This window comes from Panthera pardus, unplaced genomic scaffold (assembly GCF_024362965.1).
Source record: "Panthera pardus isolate Hobbes unplaced genomic scaffold, ASM2436296v1 HiC_scaffold_2, whole genome shotgun sequence".
Classification (NCBI taxonomy): Eukaryota; Metazoa; Chordata; class Mammalia; order Carnivora; family Felidae; genus Panthera; species Panthera pardus.
Window position 1 is genome coordinate 85,981,537 of NW_026526765.1, and position 19,868 is coordinate 86,001,404.

Genomic DNA, 19,868 nt, shown 5'->3' on the forward strand with positions numbered 1-19,868 from the left:
AACTCAAATCATGTGAAATATTTACCAAAAGTTCCTACAACGTCAAGTTATGCAGCAGATTAAATTCAAGTAAAACATGTTTTCTTCTCACAGATTTCCCTATACAGTAGTAATGGACTTTGAGTTCACACAGTATTGTGTTTAAGCTCCACTATGAATAATTGTGTGCTACTTAATTTATCAGAAATTCAGTCTCCTTGTGAGAATATTAGGTGTATACTATTATGCCCACTTTATAGGACTAGTGTTCAAATGAAGTATAATAACGGATGTTAAATGTCTGGCACACAGAAGAGACTCACTAAATGTTATTGCTGCTGTCATTATTATTAAGATTAACTTCTACAATGACTTTTATATTACAAATATTTTTTTGAGAGTTGATGATGTGTCTTTAGACTGCACTTACAGCAACCTGTTAGTCATTTTTATTATCGCTATGACATGAGATTCTAAACCACAATAAAAGGGAAGAGTGTTGAAAAACAGCTCAGACACTTGTACTGGGAAGTTAAATAAACTCCCATGTTTAGAGTAAGGTAAAAGGTAATGCACACTAAAACATATGTAGTTTCCAGCACAGCAATTAACTAGCTGTATGACCTTGTCAAGTCACCTAATCTGTGTCTTAGTTTCCTCATCTGTAAAACACAAGTCCAAACACATGAGCTATATCCTTGTCATTTCTTATCTTTCTGAGGTACAGTTATTTATTCTTCTAAATACAAACTATAGTGAAGCAAGTTATAAATACCAGTTTTATCTCAAACAGGCTTATTCAAAGACAAAAGACATTGCTAAAATGTTTTAAGTAAAAATTAGCTCATATATGCAAAACCCTACATATGATGTAAAATATTAAGTGAGGATTCAAGAAAATCTTTATTTTTAAAGAAAAAATGGACACATTCTAATTTTTTTCTAGTTTGGCACTTCATTCATAAAATATATCAACACAATATAAAATCCACACTGAAATATTCTCCAACTGCAAACTACTATTTGTTTTGAACAAGGAGCCAGTGTTTCACAGTTTAATATCAACAACTATCACTAGGTACATAGACACTTGCTAGGAACTATGATAAGCACTTTACATTCATTAACTCATGTAATCCTAAAAAAACTATGACGTAAGTAGTATTTCTTGTCATTTAACATACGAGAAAGCTGAGCACCCCAAGTCTGACTAACTCCCTTAAAATCACACCAGTGGGAGGAAGCAAGCTGGAATCTTCAAGGCTCCTAAGTATTTGCACAGTTCACTATAGAGCCCTCTCCCAGCTAAGTTCCATGCACACTATATACACAGCTCTACAAAATAACGAAAGGATAAAAAAGAAACATCGGAAACTTTAAAAGAATAAACAAAAAATGACTTCCATGGAAAAGAGAATGAATGTGCTGAACAAAAAAAGGAACCCACCTTCATGGCCTATGACAGATCTCGAAGTTGTCTGAAAGCTAACAATTCCCGCCACGTTGTCATTGGCCAAAATATTCACTCTAACAGTGCTGGAGCTGGGCAAAATTCTACTTCCCCCTTCAGTGTACACCAAACTAACTATGATGCTTTCATCATCCTCTGGCTCAGAATCATCCAAAATGGCTAAGACGGCCGTCTTTTTGGTTTCACCTATTAAAAAAAAATTAGTACAATAAAAACCGAAGTAACAAAATCACCAACATACAGAATTCACGAAAGTCCCAAATTACTTCCATTTTAAAAAGGTAAGGGGCACCTGGGTGGCTCAGTCGGTTAAGCGTCCAACTGCTGATTTAGGCTCAGGTCATGATCTCACCATTCATGAGACGGAGCCCTGTCTTGGGCTCTGCAATGGCAACGCGGAGGCTGCATGGGATTCTCTCTCTCCCCCTCTCTCTCTGACCCTCCCTGCTCAAGTTCTTTCACTCTCAAACAAACATTTTTAAAAAGTTAAGTAAAAGCATGTAAGTGAATATCATGAACAGTATTAGTGCCACTATAAGCAAAAGTTGTATGTTAATCTGTATATCCTTTCACATATAAAACCCTGTAAAATTTTATTAACATGGACAGATTGCAGAGAAGGACATTTTGAATTATGGAAAAAATTTTTAAAGGGTAGAATTATTTCAAAGAATCACAGTTTTATTCCTGGTCTTTGCCTAGAACAATGACCTAGCCAGGGAAAGGATTTCTAAAGCATGTTCTTTCAGAAACACCTCTCTCTCTAGGTGAGTGGAGTCTCATTCTCATTCTGGCATTGCTGTGAATAATTTTCTTTAGGTAATCGAGCCAATACCTCCCTAAAAGACTAGGAACACTTAGGAAATAGCAGTCAAAGAGTGGCAAACAGAAAAGGGATGGCAAATTCTGAGTGAAAAGAACCAGCCTGAATGAGATGAGTCTTTGGATGACTACATGACAGCATCAAATATCAGTTTCCAAGAGGTGGGGAAATGAAGGAAAAAGGCAAAAGAGGAATTCAGAGGGCTGTGTAACAATGACAAGGCTCAAGCAATCTATTTTCCCATTTGCACTAGGATCCCACTAGTGTGCATGAAGCAACACTAAACACCTCTAAACATGACACGGCTTCTGCAGATCAGCCTATTTTCCTCCACCTAATTCTTTACCACTTTCTGGAAAGAGGATGAAAGGGTGAGATGAGAAAAGGCAGGAAAAAGGAGAAAGGGGATACGAATGCATGTTCTCTCATGACCCTGTTGCATTTCATCAATTCACAGTATCATGACTGCCTCAAGAGACTACAGATTATCTAAGAATCTGGGTTAGATATTAAATATAGTCCATTTTGTGTGATGCTAAAATTATAATTCAAGGTAATACTAACCTAAAAAGTATATTACTTTTTAAATTTTGGTGGGGGGAGAATGAGTGGAGGATGGGCAGAGTGAGAGGGAGAGAGAGAATCTTAAGCAGGTTCCTCATCCAGTGCAGAGGTGAATGTGGGGCTCGATCTCACAACCAAGAGATCATGACAACAAAATCAAGAGTCAGACGCTTAATCCACTTAGTCATCCAGGCGCCCCAATGCTATTACTTTATATAACTTTCTCTGTAGTTATTAAAGCTGCTGGAAAATCTAACTTTAAATTTTCATCTCCAGTCATCCTCATTATGTTTTCATTATTTCCTTTGAAATAAGGAGAAATGTTACCAATTACCAACCTGCGGTCCCCACTCCACCAAGCATATCATATTCCATTATTCCCAAAATCATTTACTAGGAAATAACCATTATAGAAATGTGATGTACTATTTTTAAATTTTACTTTTAAATTTTAATAATTTACTTTTAAAATTTATTTTTAAAATTTACTTTTAAAATTTATTTTTAAAATTAAAACATAATGCTTATTAGATATGTCAAAAAGTATGCTACATATGCATCATGATCATGACCTCCAATTACTGTTTCTAAAAACAGTATATGCAAAAAAGTTAAACAACAAAAGATGTAATCAATTGCTCTAATACATGGAACTGTGAATAGTATTTATTTCCTTCTTTTTTTTGTATATTGTGAGGCTTTTTTAAGTGTCCATTTTTTCATTCAGGCAAACTCTATGCTAAAAACTATATGGAATCTATAATTGCCCAAATCAGGATTTAAACAATGATCTTAATAAAGATATCTTTCTCCCACCCAAAGATAATTATTTTAACATCTAAACATTCCAAATCTAAATATCATGATTCAATTAGACCTGAAAAAGAAAACCCATGAATCCAACCCTAATTCTAATGTGTTGGCCAAGTTACCTATAATTATATTGTTCATGAAAATTTACAACAGTTATCCCATCCAAGCCTAAGAACATTATTATAAGTTGTTCTATCACTAGGCTTAATTTAATATGAATGAAGTCATCAAAGTTCATACTGTTTATACTTACAAATTATTTTCATTGAAAATTCTCATGGGTAAGAAGTATTGATAGATAGGAAAATGAGTATTAACTGAGAAGCTTTTTAATATGTACTAGAAAAATCAGGATAAATCTTCATGCCTAAATAGTATGAAATTTGGTAATTTCCCTTACAAAATTAGAACTTGCCTTAGAGTTGCCTGTTTCCTTAAAGGTACTGCTGTAACTATAAAGGAATAAGATACACACATTCCCTGAAAATCTTTTTTGAATAAACTAAAAGAGATACAAGTCACTCTACATATGCCATGTCAACTACTAACAAGCTAACTTCTTTTTTAAACCATACTGCACTTTCATATATTAGCCACAATCTACACAGTAAGAATTCTTATGAACATTACCATAAAAATTGACTAGAATGACTTTACCAGGGGAAACCAAACCTCATTTAGAACCATCACTTACCTTCAGCAAAAGTCAGAATATCTCCAGCACCTACAAAATCTGAACCTTCAGTAGCAGTTCCACCAACAACACGCCATTCGACTGTCACCTGACCTAAGCTGCCCCCCGTCCTGAGGATCATCAGCTCCACTGTGGTTTGGGGCTGTTCCTGAACTTCGACATATAAGCCATCTTCTGAGGTATTGGGACTAATACTGTAGATCACAAACACTCCAAAGGCATCACCATTTAATGCTATGACAACTGTAGAAGTATTTGGCTGTCCTATGGTTGGTTGGTTTTCAAAACTGGCTGTGATGTTCATGAGGTGAACTTCAAGGAGAGAAATCAGAAAACTCTCATCCATCTCTGGGAAATCATCAGGAAGAATAGAAACTGTGAGATTTGCAAATTCATCACCTTCCAGCATTATGGCCCATTGCCTTGTCACAGGCTCATAGTCACTCCCAGCCACAGCCTGACCACTAAACAGAGATGCTACCCTTGTCATGTTTTTCCTGTAGGTCCAGGAGTCTGAGATGTTAACCAATGGACTGATCCATGATGTCATCCAAAAACAGTGGGGGCCCTCAGAAGCACTGAAAAATGAAAATGCCAAGCATGCATGTTCTTTGAGACACAAAGTGGCACAGGTATACTGGGGTTCCTCCATTGCAGAGACATTCATCCAAGTTCTCCACAGTGGGTCAGGCACCCCTTGAATTGGCGATTCATAGTAGGACAGTAAATCTTGACCTTCCTCCACCGCAAGAGCCACTACATCAATATCAGAAGTACTGTAGAACAACAATAGCCGACCAAAGTGCCCTCCGCTAAAACATGGAGTGACAATTAAAAGACAGGTTAAGCACTCAAAGCAATCTGTGGATTAATTAGAAAAGGAAAATACTGACTGGAGTTTTTACTTTTTTTAAGTGTAAAAGTAATAGTACAAATGCAACCATGTTTCTTAATTATATTTGTTATTCAACATTTTACTTTCTCATGTAAGGGAATCCTGCTGGTTTGCAATTAAACAATAGTTACTCTTAACCAAGCTATTCAAAGATAGCCAAATCATATCCATTTCAGAATTATTGAACAGAATTAGAAAATGAATTTTCATTACCAGATTTCACAGAAACAAAGTAATAACGATAATGGCATGAGTTCATTTTAAGGAAATGTAATTACTTGCCACAAATTCCCAACACCTCATTTTTCTATTTCTGAAGGAGCTCGGTGAACTGTATGCTGCCTCACACACACACATGCAGAAAACACAACCACTTCATACAGCATCTGAATATTCTTTAATTTGGAAGCTAGTTGTATTTAAGTTCTAATTCAAAAAAACCAGAGATTAAAGCAGTAACTTTCTGTGGTTAGAAAGCCCAATGATGTATAATCTATTATCCATTTCACTAAGAATAGGTATGATAAATATATTGGGTTCTTCATATTAATAGGCATAATTCAATTAACAAATTACCATAACCTAGAAAATAATTTATATTTTATAATAACCACAAAACCTAAATTATTTAATTGCACAAGAGGTCACTTCCTACCACCCACAAGCCCCAACCCCCCCACAGACAGAAGCCATTAGTTCATATACCTTCGCCTGACAGTTATGTTAGCACAGGAACTTCGCTCCAGAGGCTCTTGAACACGATAAACCGACTGAACAAAGGCTACTGTACCATAAGGATTATCATTGGCAGGAATAATAATATTTGCCACTCGATCTAACCCAATAGTACCTCCACCAGAGGCATCAGTTAGCTGCACTTGGATAACCTAAAAATACAGTGAAAATTTCCTTAACAGAATCCCAGTTCTGAAATTAAAATAACAATGATGCAGTGGGAGAGGAGGGGGAATCAAACATATAATCCATACAAAAACAAGGACAAAATATAATGTAATATGAATGGACTCAAAGAAACTCCCATTACATTTATAAACCCAACATGTAACAGAATAATCCATTATCAACTTTTAATAATAAAGCACAATTATATATAATAAACACAGGATACTTAAATTCCTTAATATTCAGCAATATAATCTTGGGAATCAATTTTTAGATCCTTGTTTATAGTTACCATTTCAGTAATACATTTTATGTTCATTATATACATTTTTTTTATTTAGGGAAAATATTGCATGTATGTTTTATAAGTAATCTATTATGCTTTATTTTCCACATTATCTTAAATGGAAATTCTCTAACAAAATGTAAAACAAAAGACATCATATCATAGTGCCACCTAATTTAGAGAGAAGGAAAGAGAAATGTTTTATCTGTATTAACTAATATCCAATATTTTAGAACTGAATAATGACATAATTATCACTCAAGTGAAATGTTATGGACTTCCTTTCTATAAAAATCTGATTCTATTACAGAATAAATGCCATTAAAAGTAATTTAATGAGACCTAGGCTTTAATAATACTTGAATTTCATAATATAAAATTATCTTTAGCTAATATATATTAATAATGAACCAACTTTCCACTGAGGCTCTATTTTTATTTGCCACCTAGCTTATTTACCATGAAATATCAGGTAGATATGTCTAACGTGGTATCTGCCATATACTAAATTCTCAAAACTATTGAAGAATAAATAAAGAAGTAGAAAATCAAAATCTAAATTTAATTAACATCAACTGGCTAGCACTCAAGCTAAAAGGGAATCTAGATACAAACAAATTAACAGTTTATATGGAAAAATGTATAAATATACATGTTAAATCTATAAATATGTATATTTAATCATTCATTGAAAATACAATGTAATTGCACAAAAAACTTATAAAATTCAATATGTACAAGAACTTTTTCTAGAATATTCTTGCTTTTGTTATCTGTAAAAATCACTACCATATTTTGAAAATTCTTGTAGAAATAATTAACTTGACATTCTCTATAAATGCCACAATAAGAGCCATCTGTTCTAGTCACTATAAGACAAGGTATGATTTACAGTGTCATTCTATACTAGCCATTCCTCTCACCTCTTCGATCTCCGGAACGTCGTCAGCCAGGACCTCTAACAACAAGGTTTGAATGGTTTCCCCAGGGGCAAAGGTCACATTACCTGAGACAACTTGCAGGTCACCAGTAGCAAGCTGTCCATTAATGGTGGCGACCCACTGAACAGTAACATTGCCGAGTGTCCCAGAATTTCGAATTATTGGCAGGTTTACCTTCACTGAGTTAAACTCAGGTTCCTCTACAATAAGTTTAGTAATCTGAAAACCTGAAGGGCAGAACAGAGTTCATTTCAAATACAAAGTGAAACTGAGGCAACACAGAGCTAACCATTATTACCCTATAGTTGATTCTTTTTTTCCCTTAAGCAGTCTTTCAAAATTTCCAAATTATTGTTCTCTATGATAGAAACAGAAACCACAAACTCAGGATCCCACAAGGCCAGGCATATACCAGTCATGAGTGAAGTGGGTCTACTAAGTTCTGTGGCTAATTGCACAGCAGAAGCCTGGATCAAAGAGGCAGCTGTTAGTTTGTACCCACAACTGATGCTATGCAGAAGGAGGCTCAGTGTTGTCAGATTTCCTGCTAATCATGAAAGCCCAGAAATCCAAACTTTTGTGTAAATTTCTGTAAGTTAATTTTTGAAAAAATTGTCTAAGATCCACAAAACACATCTCGAGGTCATATCGGACTTAAAAGCCTAAAAGTTTGTCCCTTACATATTTATGCTAAGACGTTGATTCCTTTTAACAACCACTAAGCACTGCGAGTGAGGGTGTACAGGTATCCTATGTTATCAGTAACAGCAGGTTAAAAAGAGAAACATGATCAAGTTAATCCTAAGTCCCTAAAAAGAAAGAAATGTATGATCTATATCAATGAGTTAAAACTAGTTTGGTTACCAAATAATCCATAGGGGTCATCAGAGGCCTCAATGATAATGATCGCCTCTGTTAACACCCCTAATTTGGCTCCTCCTGTTGTCTCATTCAGCAGTTGCACAAGAAAAGATTCTTCCAGTTCAGGGTAGATGTCATTAATGATGTATATTGGCACAGCTTTACTGGTTTCCCCTTCTAGCAAGACCACATCCGATGAAGCTATGCTATAATCTTCACCTATAAAGATAAATAGCAAAATGCTAAGACAATTCCCTAATATGGTAATAAACATGCCATATACTAGTGAAATATTATGATGTATCAAATTTCACGGACATACTTGTAAAGCTTTTTTAAGGACAATGACTACATATACTCTAAACAAAATGATTTTACCTCTCTTCCCAGAAAAAATGGGTTTGAGATCATAAAATAATGAAAAAGACCTCCAAAAGATGTTCAAGTTTATCCTTTCCCTTTTAGTAAAATGCATACATAATTTCTTCTATTTGTCACTAGACATAAATGTCAATACAGACAAAAGAGATGATATGGCTATGGACTCAGACAAAGATACACAGTCATCCATTACCACAAGATAACCCCTTATCTACAAAAGCAAAAGAAAATGTGTACAATACTTTTAAAACGAAAAAGAGAACTAGAATCCTGACCTCACTAGAAAGAAATTATACTGGGTACAGATACAGGCATGTCTGCATTATCAATGTTACCGCTGGAAACTATGGGCTTTCCTATAAAACTGGATTAAAAGCTGCTACTGCATACTGCTCAGGATGGCAGGAGCTTTGTTCCTGGTCAAAGCCTGGGTAGGGAAAGGAGAGAGTCCTCTTATGAAGCCTAAGGGCTAATTTCCTAGAACACTGATTCATCCCCACTGTTTGTCAAGATGTAAGGCCCTGTATAGACAGTCAGGTATTCCTCAGTCAGACTACCTAAGATATACGTGTGCACATGCGCACATATGCACACACACATGCATGCATACACACACACACACACACATACACACACCCCACTTAGGAACTAAGTGGGCCTTGTTTATTACCTTTTCAAGCAAATATCATATCCAAATGATTTATTTCAAAAGGTCAAGCATGTTATCCTGTCCATTCACACGCCCGTTCCTCTGAGTGCATGCTAGAAAGATTCTAACTGAATAGCTCTCTGGCAAATCTCCATCTAGATGCTATAACCGCACCAACAAAAAAGGCAGTCCCCTAATGCTTGCATTTGGCAATGAAATCATTTTGCTTACCCAGAATAGTTAATGCAAGCCATTGCCTCTTCCACATTCTTCATAAATAAATAAACAAGCAAGATAAATGGGTTGAGAGTCAAGACTGTTGCCAAGCACTGCAATCATGTGGCTGCACATTTTATCCTGCATTCCTCAGGATCATTTACACATGAATCCCTTTCAAAAAACTAAAAAGTACACATAGAGAAAGCCTAACAATATTTTCCTTAGTTTACTTTTCGTTGGTACGTGCATATTTTGGTCATTTTAACTTTAAAGTTCATATATAATTTTGCTAACATTTCTCAAGAATTCTGCAAAACTGGTGCCATAAATGCAAGATAAAAGCTCTACATTTATGCCTTTAAAAAGATGCAAGAGAACTATTGTTTTCTAGTTGATTTTTCTCACTACATCTCTAAGTGGCTTTGTTAATTAAGAATATAATTTCCCTCTAAAACACTTCACTGCTCCTTGGATGTCTCTTCTCACCCGCCACTGCAGTTATTGGCACGGCTTTAAACTTCACAGAAACATCTGCAAATGCTCCTCCTGCTCTAGTCACATTGATAATGGGTCCAACGTGATTTTCTGCCACTCGAACAACTGGTGCTGAGAGCTGAAGAGTTCCAAATGCATCGTCATTGGCAATGATGATTAGATGAGCAATGGTTTCGACCTTAGGCCCAAGGCGTGGGGAATTTGGAACTGAAAGAAGAAAAGCTAATGTATCAAAATTCTACAAACTGGCCAAAAGTTACCAGGAAGCCTCAGCAGCAAGATCAGCCAAATGAGAGCTTCATTTGGTATTTTCTCTACTATGTATATCAAAAAACATTTACTGACTCTTATGTACTGGCACTCATCTAGACACTAGGGAAACAAAAATAAATTAAACAGAAAGTCCCTACTCTCTTTTAGCTTTACATTCTAGAGAGATTTTTATTATAGAATCTCTAGCAGAGGAATAGTCACCCTGCAGGAATAATTTAATAAGTATTGGAAATTTGTCAAAAGGCAAAAAATGATTCGAGTGTGACTAATCATCACTTTGCATAATATTAAAACAGATAATGATGACACCTACAGAATTATGCTCTTCTAATTAGTTACCAGCATGCCATAAAATTTTTTTAAAAACAGCATTTCAGTTACAAAATTGAGTAGGAAAGTAATTAAGCTTCGTGCCCTCAAAGACCAGCTGCAAATCATCATTCTCTAATTAAATTACTGCCTCTCTGTGTCCCTGTCCTTGCTCACAAACCTGTTCCTCTCTGCCCCCTCTCAGTTAACACTCACTCAACTACCTTGGCCAGAAAGCAGTCAGCCTCAATGCTGTCTAACACTGATTCAATCAATTGTGCTCAGTACTTTCAAGGCTTTCTTCTCACTTGCCCCTGATTTTAAACACATGACCTTCCACAAACCCTTCCTAATTTATTTTCTAGGTTCAATTTCAACCAGCACCCTTGACAAAACTACATAACAAGAGACCTTTCAACACAAACGAAGCATCAACAAACTCTTATTAGCAGTAAACAATTTTGAGTTGGTAAACTCTCTAACGATTGTAGTACTTGGACATGTGTGATAATAATAAAATTTAACATTTTCTGAGAATTTAATCTAAAAACAATAACACCATTTAATTTCAGTGGTATAGGCCGAGACCATGCTAAATTGTATCACAGTTAAAATCAAAATCAAAAATAATGATTTATTGATAATGAATCAATATAATATAATTAAATTCAACTAGATTAGGCAAGAATTTGCCTGGCATTGTTTGAAGCATTTTTCTTGTATCAAGTTATTTAATCCCCACACTCTATGGGGCAGCTAACATTGTCCACATTTTACAGATGAGGAATCAGAGGCACAAAGATGGGGAGGAAGTCACATATCATGCTAGCACTTGGCGGACACATCAAGAGGCATCCTGTAAGGGGCTGTCTAAATCTCTCATTCCCCACAGACAATTCCACATCAAACCAGGTATAAAACCTTCAATTACCCACAACTGTTCATTCTGCGCTATGCTCTTACCCACGTGCTGATCACCTCTTGTCTTACTGCTCTCCTCAAAATTAATGAGTATACGCAGAGCACAGCAAGAGAGACCCTGCTGGGTCCTACACTGATTTTGTCTATTAAAATTTAGTCACTATCACACAGATTTGCATTTAATTGTTCTTTAATTATTTCACATCGTATCTTACACCTATTGTGAGTTGCCCCAAGTACGCTGCCTGGTTCCAGGAACATATCAAACATAAAACATACAGTGATTGTTTCTCCCATCCTACAGCACATTGATATTCTGCATATACCATGCTATTAACAATAATTGTTCATACCTACTGAATGCTTACCAGGTGCCAGACACTGTATTCATTTTCACATATATGACTGTATTTAAGTCCCATGGTATTTCTGTACAATAGGTAAGGAAACTGGGGGCCACAAAAAGATTATGCCCAATAGTTCATTACTGTAAATTGGAATATTCTCTTAACACCAACGCCCAAAGCCCTAGCTACCACTGTATGTGATACTCCCTTCCAGGTTTATTTCTATCTTATTCAATAAACTGTGAGTTCCTTGAAAACAAGGCATTTTTTAAATTCTTAATTAATAAGATTAATCACTGGGTTGTATTACAAATTTTAACTAATCTTAAATCTTAAATCTTAAAAAAAGGGATGGGGTATTGTATGAGAATTTTAACCTTGACTGTAATCTGAACACTTAATGTGAGCAGTTGTCCTATAAAGTAAATTTCCTTCTATAATCCTGGACTACAGTTACTTACATTGTGGACAAGAATGCTGCTCACTATATAGTATAACCATCCAGGTATTACAGTAAGGTGAAGAAATTTATTTATGAGAAAACTTAATTTATATGGCAAAACACAGTCAACATGTAGCTCTTGGAATATTACTTTTGGAATATGTAATTCCAGCTTCCTTAAGAAGGTTTTGTTTTCTTATAAATATTGCCGTAAAACCGATGTTAAATTAATATCAAATTAATGCCACTAATCTTCCTTGTTCCCTTATTCCAGGAATTCTAGATTTTTCTCTTTATTTAAAAACACGTTTCTAAAAGTTACATGGCCGCTTAGAGAGATATTAACACAATAACCGCTTTCAGGTCCACAAGCATCAGGCATGCTCTCTACCAGTAGCCACCAGACTCTCTACAAAGCCACTGAGCCACAACCCCAAGGGGAGTGGCTGCTACTTTTCAAAAGAAGTTGCTGCGCCAGATCTTCTGTCCAACGTGCGTCACTCCTCATTCTTATCCCCAACTAGTGCCTTCTCAACTCTCAGTGACTCACAAATTTACAGGATTTCTTACTGCTACACAATCCTGTCCCCCTCCCCTCATGCAGTTGCTGGATCTACATACTCATCACCAAAGAGGCTACATGAGTTAGGGAATCTTCCAGAGTGGATCAAAGTGAGGGAGGCTCAGGATCTTACTTACTACCAGGACTGTCCCTGAAATCCCCAGATTAATTCTAGAATGATTTTGAAGCTGTAATACATAATACAATAGTACTAAAGGTCACTCGCACGGGATTACATAGAAGCTTTTAAAAATTTAGTCTGGGAACATTAGAGACCTGTAGAACATGACTTCTTGTTTTCAAGTGTCCCACTTCCATTTGCCTTATAGATCAACTTTTGTATGATGATGCTTTCAGAGTCAGAGCTTACTATTTTTAGAGAATTTTCTGCTATACCCAATTCTTAATTTATTATTTTAGGATTCTTACCTCAATAATAATAATAAAAACACACTAGTGGTTACTTACTTGGGCGATTCTGTACTTTCTCTATTAAAGTAGAGTTGAGGAGTTCAACAAACACAGACTCCGACCTTTCTGGTTCATCATCATCCAAAACTGAAATAGTTATGGTTGCCTCACTCTGATTGGCTCTGAAAAGAGCAAATCCAGAAGCTGGCATATAGTCTCTTCCTTGACTTGCTCTGGCTATACTGGGTGGAAAATAAGGTGGTTTTTCCATATCATCCAGTGTTGCATATGTGACTATGACTTTTCCCATGAGGCCTTTTAACCTTATCACTGATAGTGTGATATTCTGGGTTGCTTCTTCAACTTTGATAGGCCTATTTTTCTCGGAAAAGATGAAGACCCCACAAGGATCATCACTAGCCAAAACTGTTAATGTGGCATTAGTGTGAACTCCCAAAGAGCCACTGGACACACTGATGATTGACACAGAGAAGGCCTTATCCAGTTCTGGATCTTCATCCGGAAGTATTTCCACTGTGATGTTGACACTCTTCTGCCCAATCTCAAATGTGACATTGCCAGAGGTGAAGGCAAGATCGCCATCAGGATCAGAGTCTATGCTCCAAAGCAAAGTCACTTGAGACAGAGCTCCATGGTTTCTCAGAATCTAGAAGATATTTAATGGTAAAATGTATTAAAAGAGGGATTAAAGTGATTGATTTAGAGGTTTTTAAATATAGAATGATAGCAGTATACTCAATTTTTATTTTATTCTTTATAAGTTGTTACCAATAATATAAGATTCTAGGGGCACCTGGGTGGCTCAGGTGGTTAAGTGTCCGACTTCAGCTCAGTTCATGATCTCCCAGCTTGTGGGTTTCAGCTCCACGTTGAGCTCTGTGCTCACAGCTCAGAGCCTGGAGCCTGCTTCGGCTTCTGTGTCTCTCCCTCTCTCTCCCCCTCCCCCTTCTCATTCTCTGTCCAAAAAATAAATAAACATTTAAAAAAAGAGACTATAAGATTCTTGATGGCAGGGAAGAAGTACTACCCATCTTTGAAGACCCTCAGAGAGTCAACTTAAAAAGTGATGTTGCATGAAGCTACAAATTGACTGAATATTTTTAGCTTCTAACTAAACTACCTACAGCTGTATCTTTTCTGCAATATTAGTAATGAAGCAAATGTAATTAATAATTTATTATATATGTATATATTTTTTTACAGTTTATTTATTTATTTTGAGAGACACAGAGAGAGCACAAGCAGGGGAGGAGCAGAGAGAGAGGGAGAATCCCAAGCAGGTTCCATACCACCAGTGCGGAGTTCAATGCGGGGCTCGAACCCACAAAATGTGAAAACATGACCTGAGCTGAAATCAAGACTCAAATGCCCAACCAACTGAGCCACCCAGGTGCCCCTATAATTTATTATATTTAAATACACTCATGAATATTTTTGTTTTTACTGCAAGATGTTATACCCTTCATTGTAAGGAATAATGAATGATATTTTCTGAAAAGTTAGACAAAAACTCATTTCGGAAAACAAATTATTTCCTTTTATCTTCAATGTAATATGGAAAACTCACCAAAAAAAATATTTCACCCAAGGTTTGATAAAATATATTTAAGAAGAAATGCTTTTGCCAGTAACATGTTAAGAAGAGTAAAGAGGTTTAAAATTACTCCAAGTCCCAAATAATAATTTTTATTTATACTTAAATCTGAATGTTAATCAGAGTAACATTCAAGACAACAATTTTATAAAACTTGATCCCTTCTTTTCTTTTTTTCTTTTTTGAATAATTAGTTATCCTTTCTAATATTGAATATCTGCCACAAGAGTGCTAAGGGATGTATTTTGAGTGATCTTTCTTCATTATTTACATAAAATTTGAGGAAGGTGAGCAAGCTTCTAGCTCATGCCAGTTGTTTAACAATAGAATTCTGCTTAATTCCTAACTGGAACAAAGCAGTGTAGGAAGTACACCTACACACACACACACACACACACACACACACACACACACACACCCCATAGAGAGTTTTCATTATTAGTGCTGTTCATAAATGTTTTGGATTTTCTTTCTCTTTGGGAGAGAGATGAGATAGGATTGCATCTTTCTACCCGTTAACATTAGGCACTGCCATGTAACTTGCTTTGACCACAAAAGTGTAAATGGAAATGTTATGAATCACAAGAAACTATAAGAGCCAGTATGAGGTTCTCTACATCCACATTCCCACCCCTCCCTACAACCCTCCCACCCCACCAACCACCATGAAGACAGAAGGACTCACTGAGCTATTCCCTCTGTATCCTTGATCCCTCAATGACTGACAACTGCTAAGTTAAGTTGCAGATATACCATGAGTGGAAAAACAAATCTTTGTTATATTAAGCCACTGAGCTTTAGGAGACATTTTTTACCACAGCCTAAGCGAATTAGTACAACATCTATATAAAATATCACTTGTATAGCTCCACTATATTCCTTAAAGATTTATGATTCCTCAGAATCACAAGATAAATTTATATGCAAAACTACATAAAAAGACAAATCTTTATTCAAATCCCTATTCAATGATCAATTTGTACTGTATGTACCACTAGGCTCATTCCCCTCTACCTAAAAAGGAAAAAAAAAATAACATAAAGGACACCTTCATAATACAATAAAACAACTTTAAAAGAAGACAAAGTGGGGGCGCGTAGGTGGCTCAGTCGGTTGAGCATCTGATTCTTGGTTTTGGCTCAGGTCATGATCTCATGGTTCATGGGTTCGAGCCCTGGGTTGGGCTCTGCTCTGGCAAGAAGGAGCCTGCCTGGCATTCTCTCTCTCCCCCTCTCTCCACTCCTCCCCTGCTCACACACTCTCTCTCTCTCAAAATAAATACGTACACTTTGGGAAAAAAATAAAAGTAGGCAAAATGTCTAAGGCTGCAGGGAAAAAATGTACTCACATTTAATGTAACAGTGCTGTACCCATCTTCTGGTTCAGTTCCACTGACAAAGAGTGACTCAGGGCTAAATTCAAATACACCATGAGCATGGTCAGAGGCTGCAATTGTCACTAGAATTTGTGAAGCCACTCCTAGACTGGCTGCATGAATAAGTTCCAACAAATAGCAAGAAAATGTTAATAAGTAATTTGCAAACCAAAAGAAAAGCCAAGGAACAACTTTTTGAAAAGAGTTGTTCCATTCATTGAGTACGTTCTAATTTGTTTTAGAAAGAAAGGCAGACACAAATGGTTGCCACACATATTCATGCTTTTATGACCTTTCTCTATTTTGGCACCAACGTGATATACAAGTGCTGTATAAGCACTTGGAGATGAATAAGGAAAACTTGTTTTTCTTTTTCTCTCCTATGAAAGAGAACATTCTTCCACACGGAGTATATGAGGAAAGTCTCCCACAACCTTTGCTGACCTCAGAAGAACATGAGCCAAATGACTTTTGCCTTTATGAAAGAGTTTCCCTATGATTTTCATCAATCTGGCTAAACAGATTCTTGGTTTCTAGGACTATTTTTTCAACATATTATAATACTACAGATCTACCTCTCTTGGCCCCAAATATTCTAATCTTGTAACTAAAGAGGTGTCAATATCTAAAGAAGTACTGAATTATTTCCTAAGAAGTATGTTCAACTTTTATGTTGTATTAATATAGGCAGACAAAAAATGAGGAATTCCAAAAGTAACAGAGTAATGAAATACAGTGGCTCCATGAGGCATTGATGGAAGTTAGGAATGAGAGGGGTAGGAACATGAGTTCTGACCCTAAAATATAAAACCTGAAATTGTGAAAAGGAACATCTGAAGATTAGAAAGAGTTCTCCCTCAAGAAATAAGTATTCTATTTGTTTTCTCCCAATACAAAAAAAAAAAAAATGCTGAATCATACTGGCATATGAATCTACTTCAAATGCATTCTCTTTTCAGTATATCCTCCCAATGATTGGCAACTAATTCTCCCCATTTATTGCCTCCTTAATTTCTTTTTCCCATATATTTTGATTAAATGCTACATACAAAGACTGCTGGTTCTTTTTGCAAATAAGCATGATACATTTAACATGACAATATAAATGTTCTATTTATCTCTTTTTAAGTATTCAAAGCTATGTAAAAGATTTTCAAAAATCATTTTATAAATGATATTCAAGCAAAATTTCTATTACAAGTAGAATCAGGAAACCGACTGTATTGGGTTCATACAAAGAAAAGTCTGGGCTTTGGAGGCAGGCAAGAATTTGATTCTGGCTTGATCACTTGCCTAGCTAGGTAACTGTAACACAGAGCAAATAATACTTCAAAAAGTTGCTGTTATGGTTAATGAGAAAACATGTAAAGGACCTGCACATAGTAGGCGTAAATAATTGGTTAGTATTGTTGTCTCTGCAAAGTTAAAATAAAATGCAGACTAGTACAGGGCCTTGGAACAGCTGCTTACCATGTTTGTGAATAGTTGGAAGGAAGAATTCCATGTCCCCGTCACCACTACCACTGCCATCAACCCTAAAGAATTCAGTCACTTCACAAGGAGACACAGAGACACACACACCCACACAATACACATTGACACAGTGAGAAAATGGAGAGCTCTTAAAACATATCCAGAAAAGAGGAAAATGTAGTAATATTCACCCAATGGCATGCATTCTTCCATAGAAAATAAATTATTTTAAATGGTAAAAGTATAATATTAGTCAAGCTACCAATTTATTAAAAATTCATCCAGAGCTTTAGGAAATATTCCATGTAAATAAGTTGTAAATTGGTATTTCTCATTTCTGCCAACTTGACCAGTTTTCTTTTTAAATCACTTACTTAAAGCAATGTATATTGTTTTTAACATTTTAAATATTTTTAAAATATTTGTGGTTGTGTATAACCACAGTTAGGCCTATACGACTATGACAGAGTCACCTTACCATACACAAGAATCAAACTCAAAATTAGGGAAATGCGCCCAACGTTTCCCTCCAGCCATACGTTCAAATTCCCACTTTATTTTCCATCCTCAGACTTGAGCACCCTTTTGCCACTGACATGGTAGAAAGAGGCCTCGGCAAGTGGTGTAAAACCGTCTACTTCACACCTGGCTGTGAGAGATACCCACTGGAAAACCTTCAGCAAGTCATTAAACCTCTTGGTATCTCAGTTTTCTCACCTCTAAAATGGCTGCTTTGTACAGAACTGTTGTAAAGACCAAACAAATAATGTAAAGAATAAAGTACTTCAGCAATATGTAAAGACTATGATAAAGAAAAAGTAGTATTACCTTCACTTCCAATACATCTTATACCCCCCTCATTAATTTATCAAATGTTTACAAACAAAGAAGAAAGGAAGGGTAGTAATGGTAGCAGTAGAAAAGAAGAGGAGTAAGAGAAGAAAGTCCACATCCATACCTATATGCCTGACTGACATGCTATTTTAAAATCTGCCCTGCTCTTCTGTTCCTCCCCTCAACAGGAATGGGATACACTAGACATGAGAATTTACAACATCACGCATCTGAAATCACCTTAGAGACTTAAGAGACAAAATGAATTTTAGGGAATATCCAGTGCATCCCCTATATTACCTACACATCATGAGAGATGGTGAAGTTCAACACCAATGTACCCTGAATAACATAAAATATCTATGTGGGTGGCTATCAAAAGAATTTAACTCCCCACAATACTGCACTTCTTAGGCAGTCCCTAGCTATGACTCAGAATAGAAGCTGGTACCTAGATCCCTTTACCTCCGATCCCAACTCACTGAGGGGAAAATGAGACTGTCTGCCACTATTGCTTCTAATGAGAATGCAAGACTGGTTTTCAAATGAGTACCCATGCCCAATTAACATGTAACAGAACGGTGCATATTCTAAACATATGGGGAGAAGTTTCTACATAAAATCACTATGGTGACAAATATTACTTCTGAAGATATTTAATGTTACTTATTAATCAATAATGATCACTAACATTTTCTCTATTAAATACGTACTACTGGCTACAAGGGATACAAAGAACAACTTTTCACCTATTTTATAGTGACCTCTAATTAATGAAGTCCTGTCATGAAAATAATGATTCAGACATGCGAGTAATTGTCTCTGGAGGACAAACAAGGCTGGCATTTTTACATGTCGCTCTCCAAAAAAGGCCATTCAGCATATTTATACTGTTCTATGCAGTCAACCAACCTGTGGCACTATTTAGTCCCTTTCCTGGCTTGGCCTCCTTTGCTTTCACCCTGGGCTTTGTGAACACAGGGAAAGGAAATGTGGGGAAATCCTGCATACTTACTCCAAAGTCTCATTACACAGTAAAAGACAATTTTAATATTTCTATTTTACTCAATCTCTCCCTTTGGATGGCTTATACAGTATTGTAACTTTCTTCACTAAAACATGAAGATAATAACAAGATGATAATACAAGGTTTTGTAACGGAAGAAAATGTCCTGCTGATTCCATACCAACTCTCAATTTCTTACATTTATAAAGGGAATATGATGCACATCATATATATTCTATAACACCCCAAGCAGTACCTGAATATCAAATACATTAACACTTCTGCAAAGAAATCTATATAAATAGTTCATCCAAATGGGATAAAGA

The 19,868-nt window shown here is 36.0% G+C and overlaps 1 protein-coding gene across 9 annotated transcripts in view; it reads right to left on the reverse strand.

Moving 5' to 3' along the window:
- The window catches only part of ADGRV1 (adhesion G protein-coupled receptor V1), a 590,892-nt gene that overhangs the window by 441,350 nt on the left and 129,674 nt on the right, over positions 1–19,868 (reverse strand). For 8 of the 9 annotated variants that reach the window (XM_053907199.1, XM_053907200.1, XM_053907201.1 and 5 more), the window contains 9 exons: positions 17,700–17,780; positions 16,203–16,342; positions 13,297–13,906; positions 9,966–10,181; positions 8,234–8,449; positions 7,352–7,596; positions 5,945–6,126; positions 4,345–5,156; positions 1,427–1,636 (listed from right to left, as the gene is read on the reverse strand). In XM_053907199.1, the coding sequence (XP_053763174.1) occupies positions 1,427–1,636; positions 4,345–5,156; positions 5,945–6,126; positions 7,352–7,596; positions 8,234–8,449; positions 9,966–10,181; positions 13,297–13,906; positions 16,203–16,342; positions 17,700–17,780 (2,712 nt within the window). The remainder of the gene's footprint in view (positions 1–1,426; positions 1,637–4,344; positions 5,157–5,944; positions 6,127–7,351; positions 7,597–8,233; positions 8,450–9,965; positions 10,182–13,296; positions 13,907–16,202; positions 16,343–17,699; positions 17,781–19,868) is intronic. The other variant, XM_019462797.2, reaches the window with a different exon arrangement.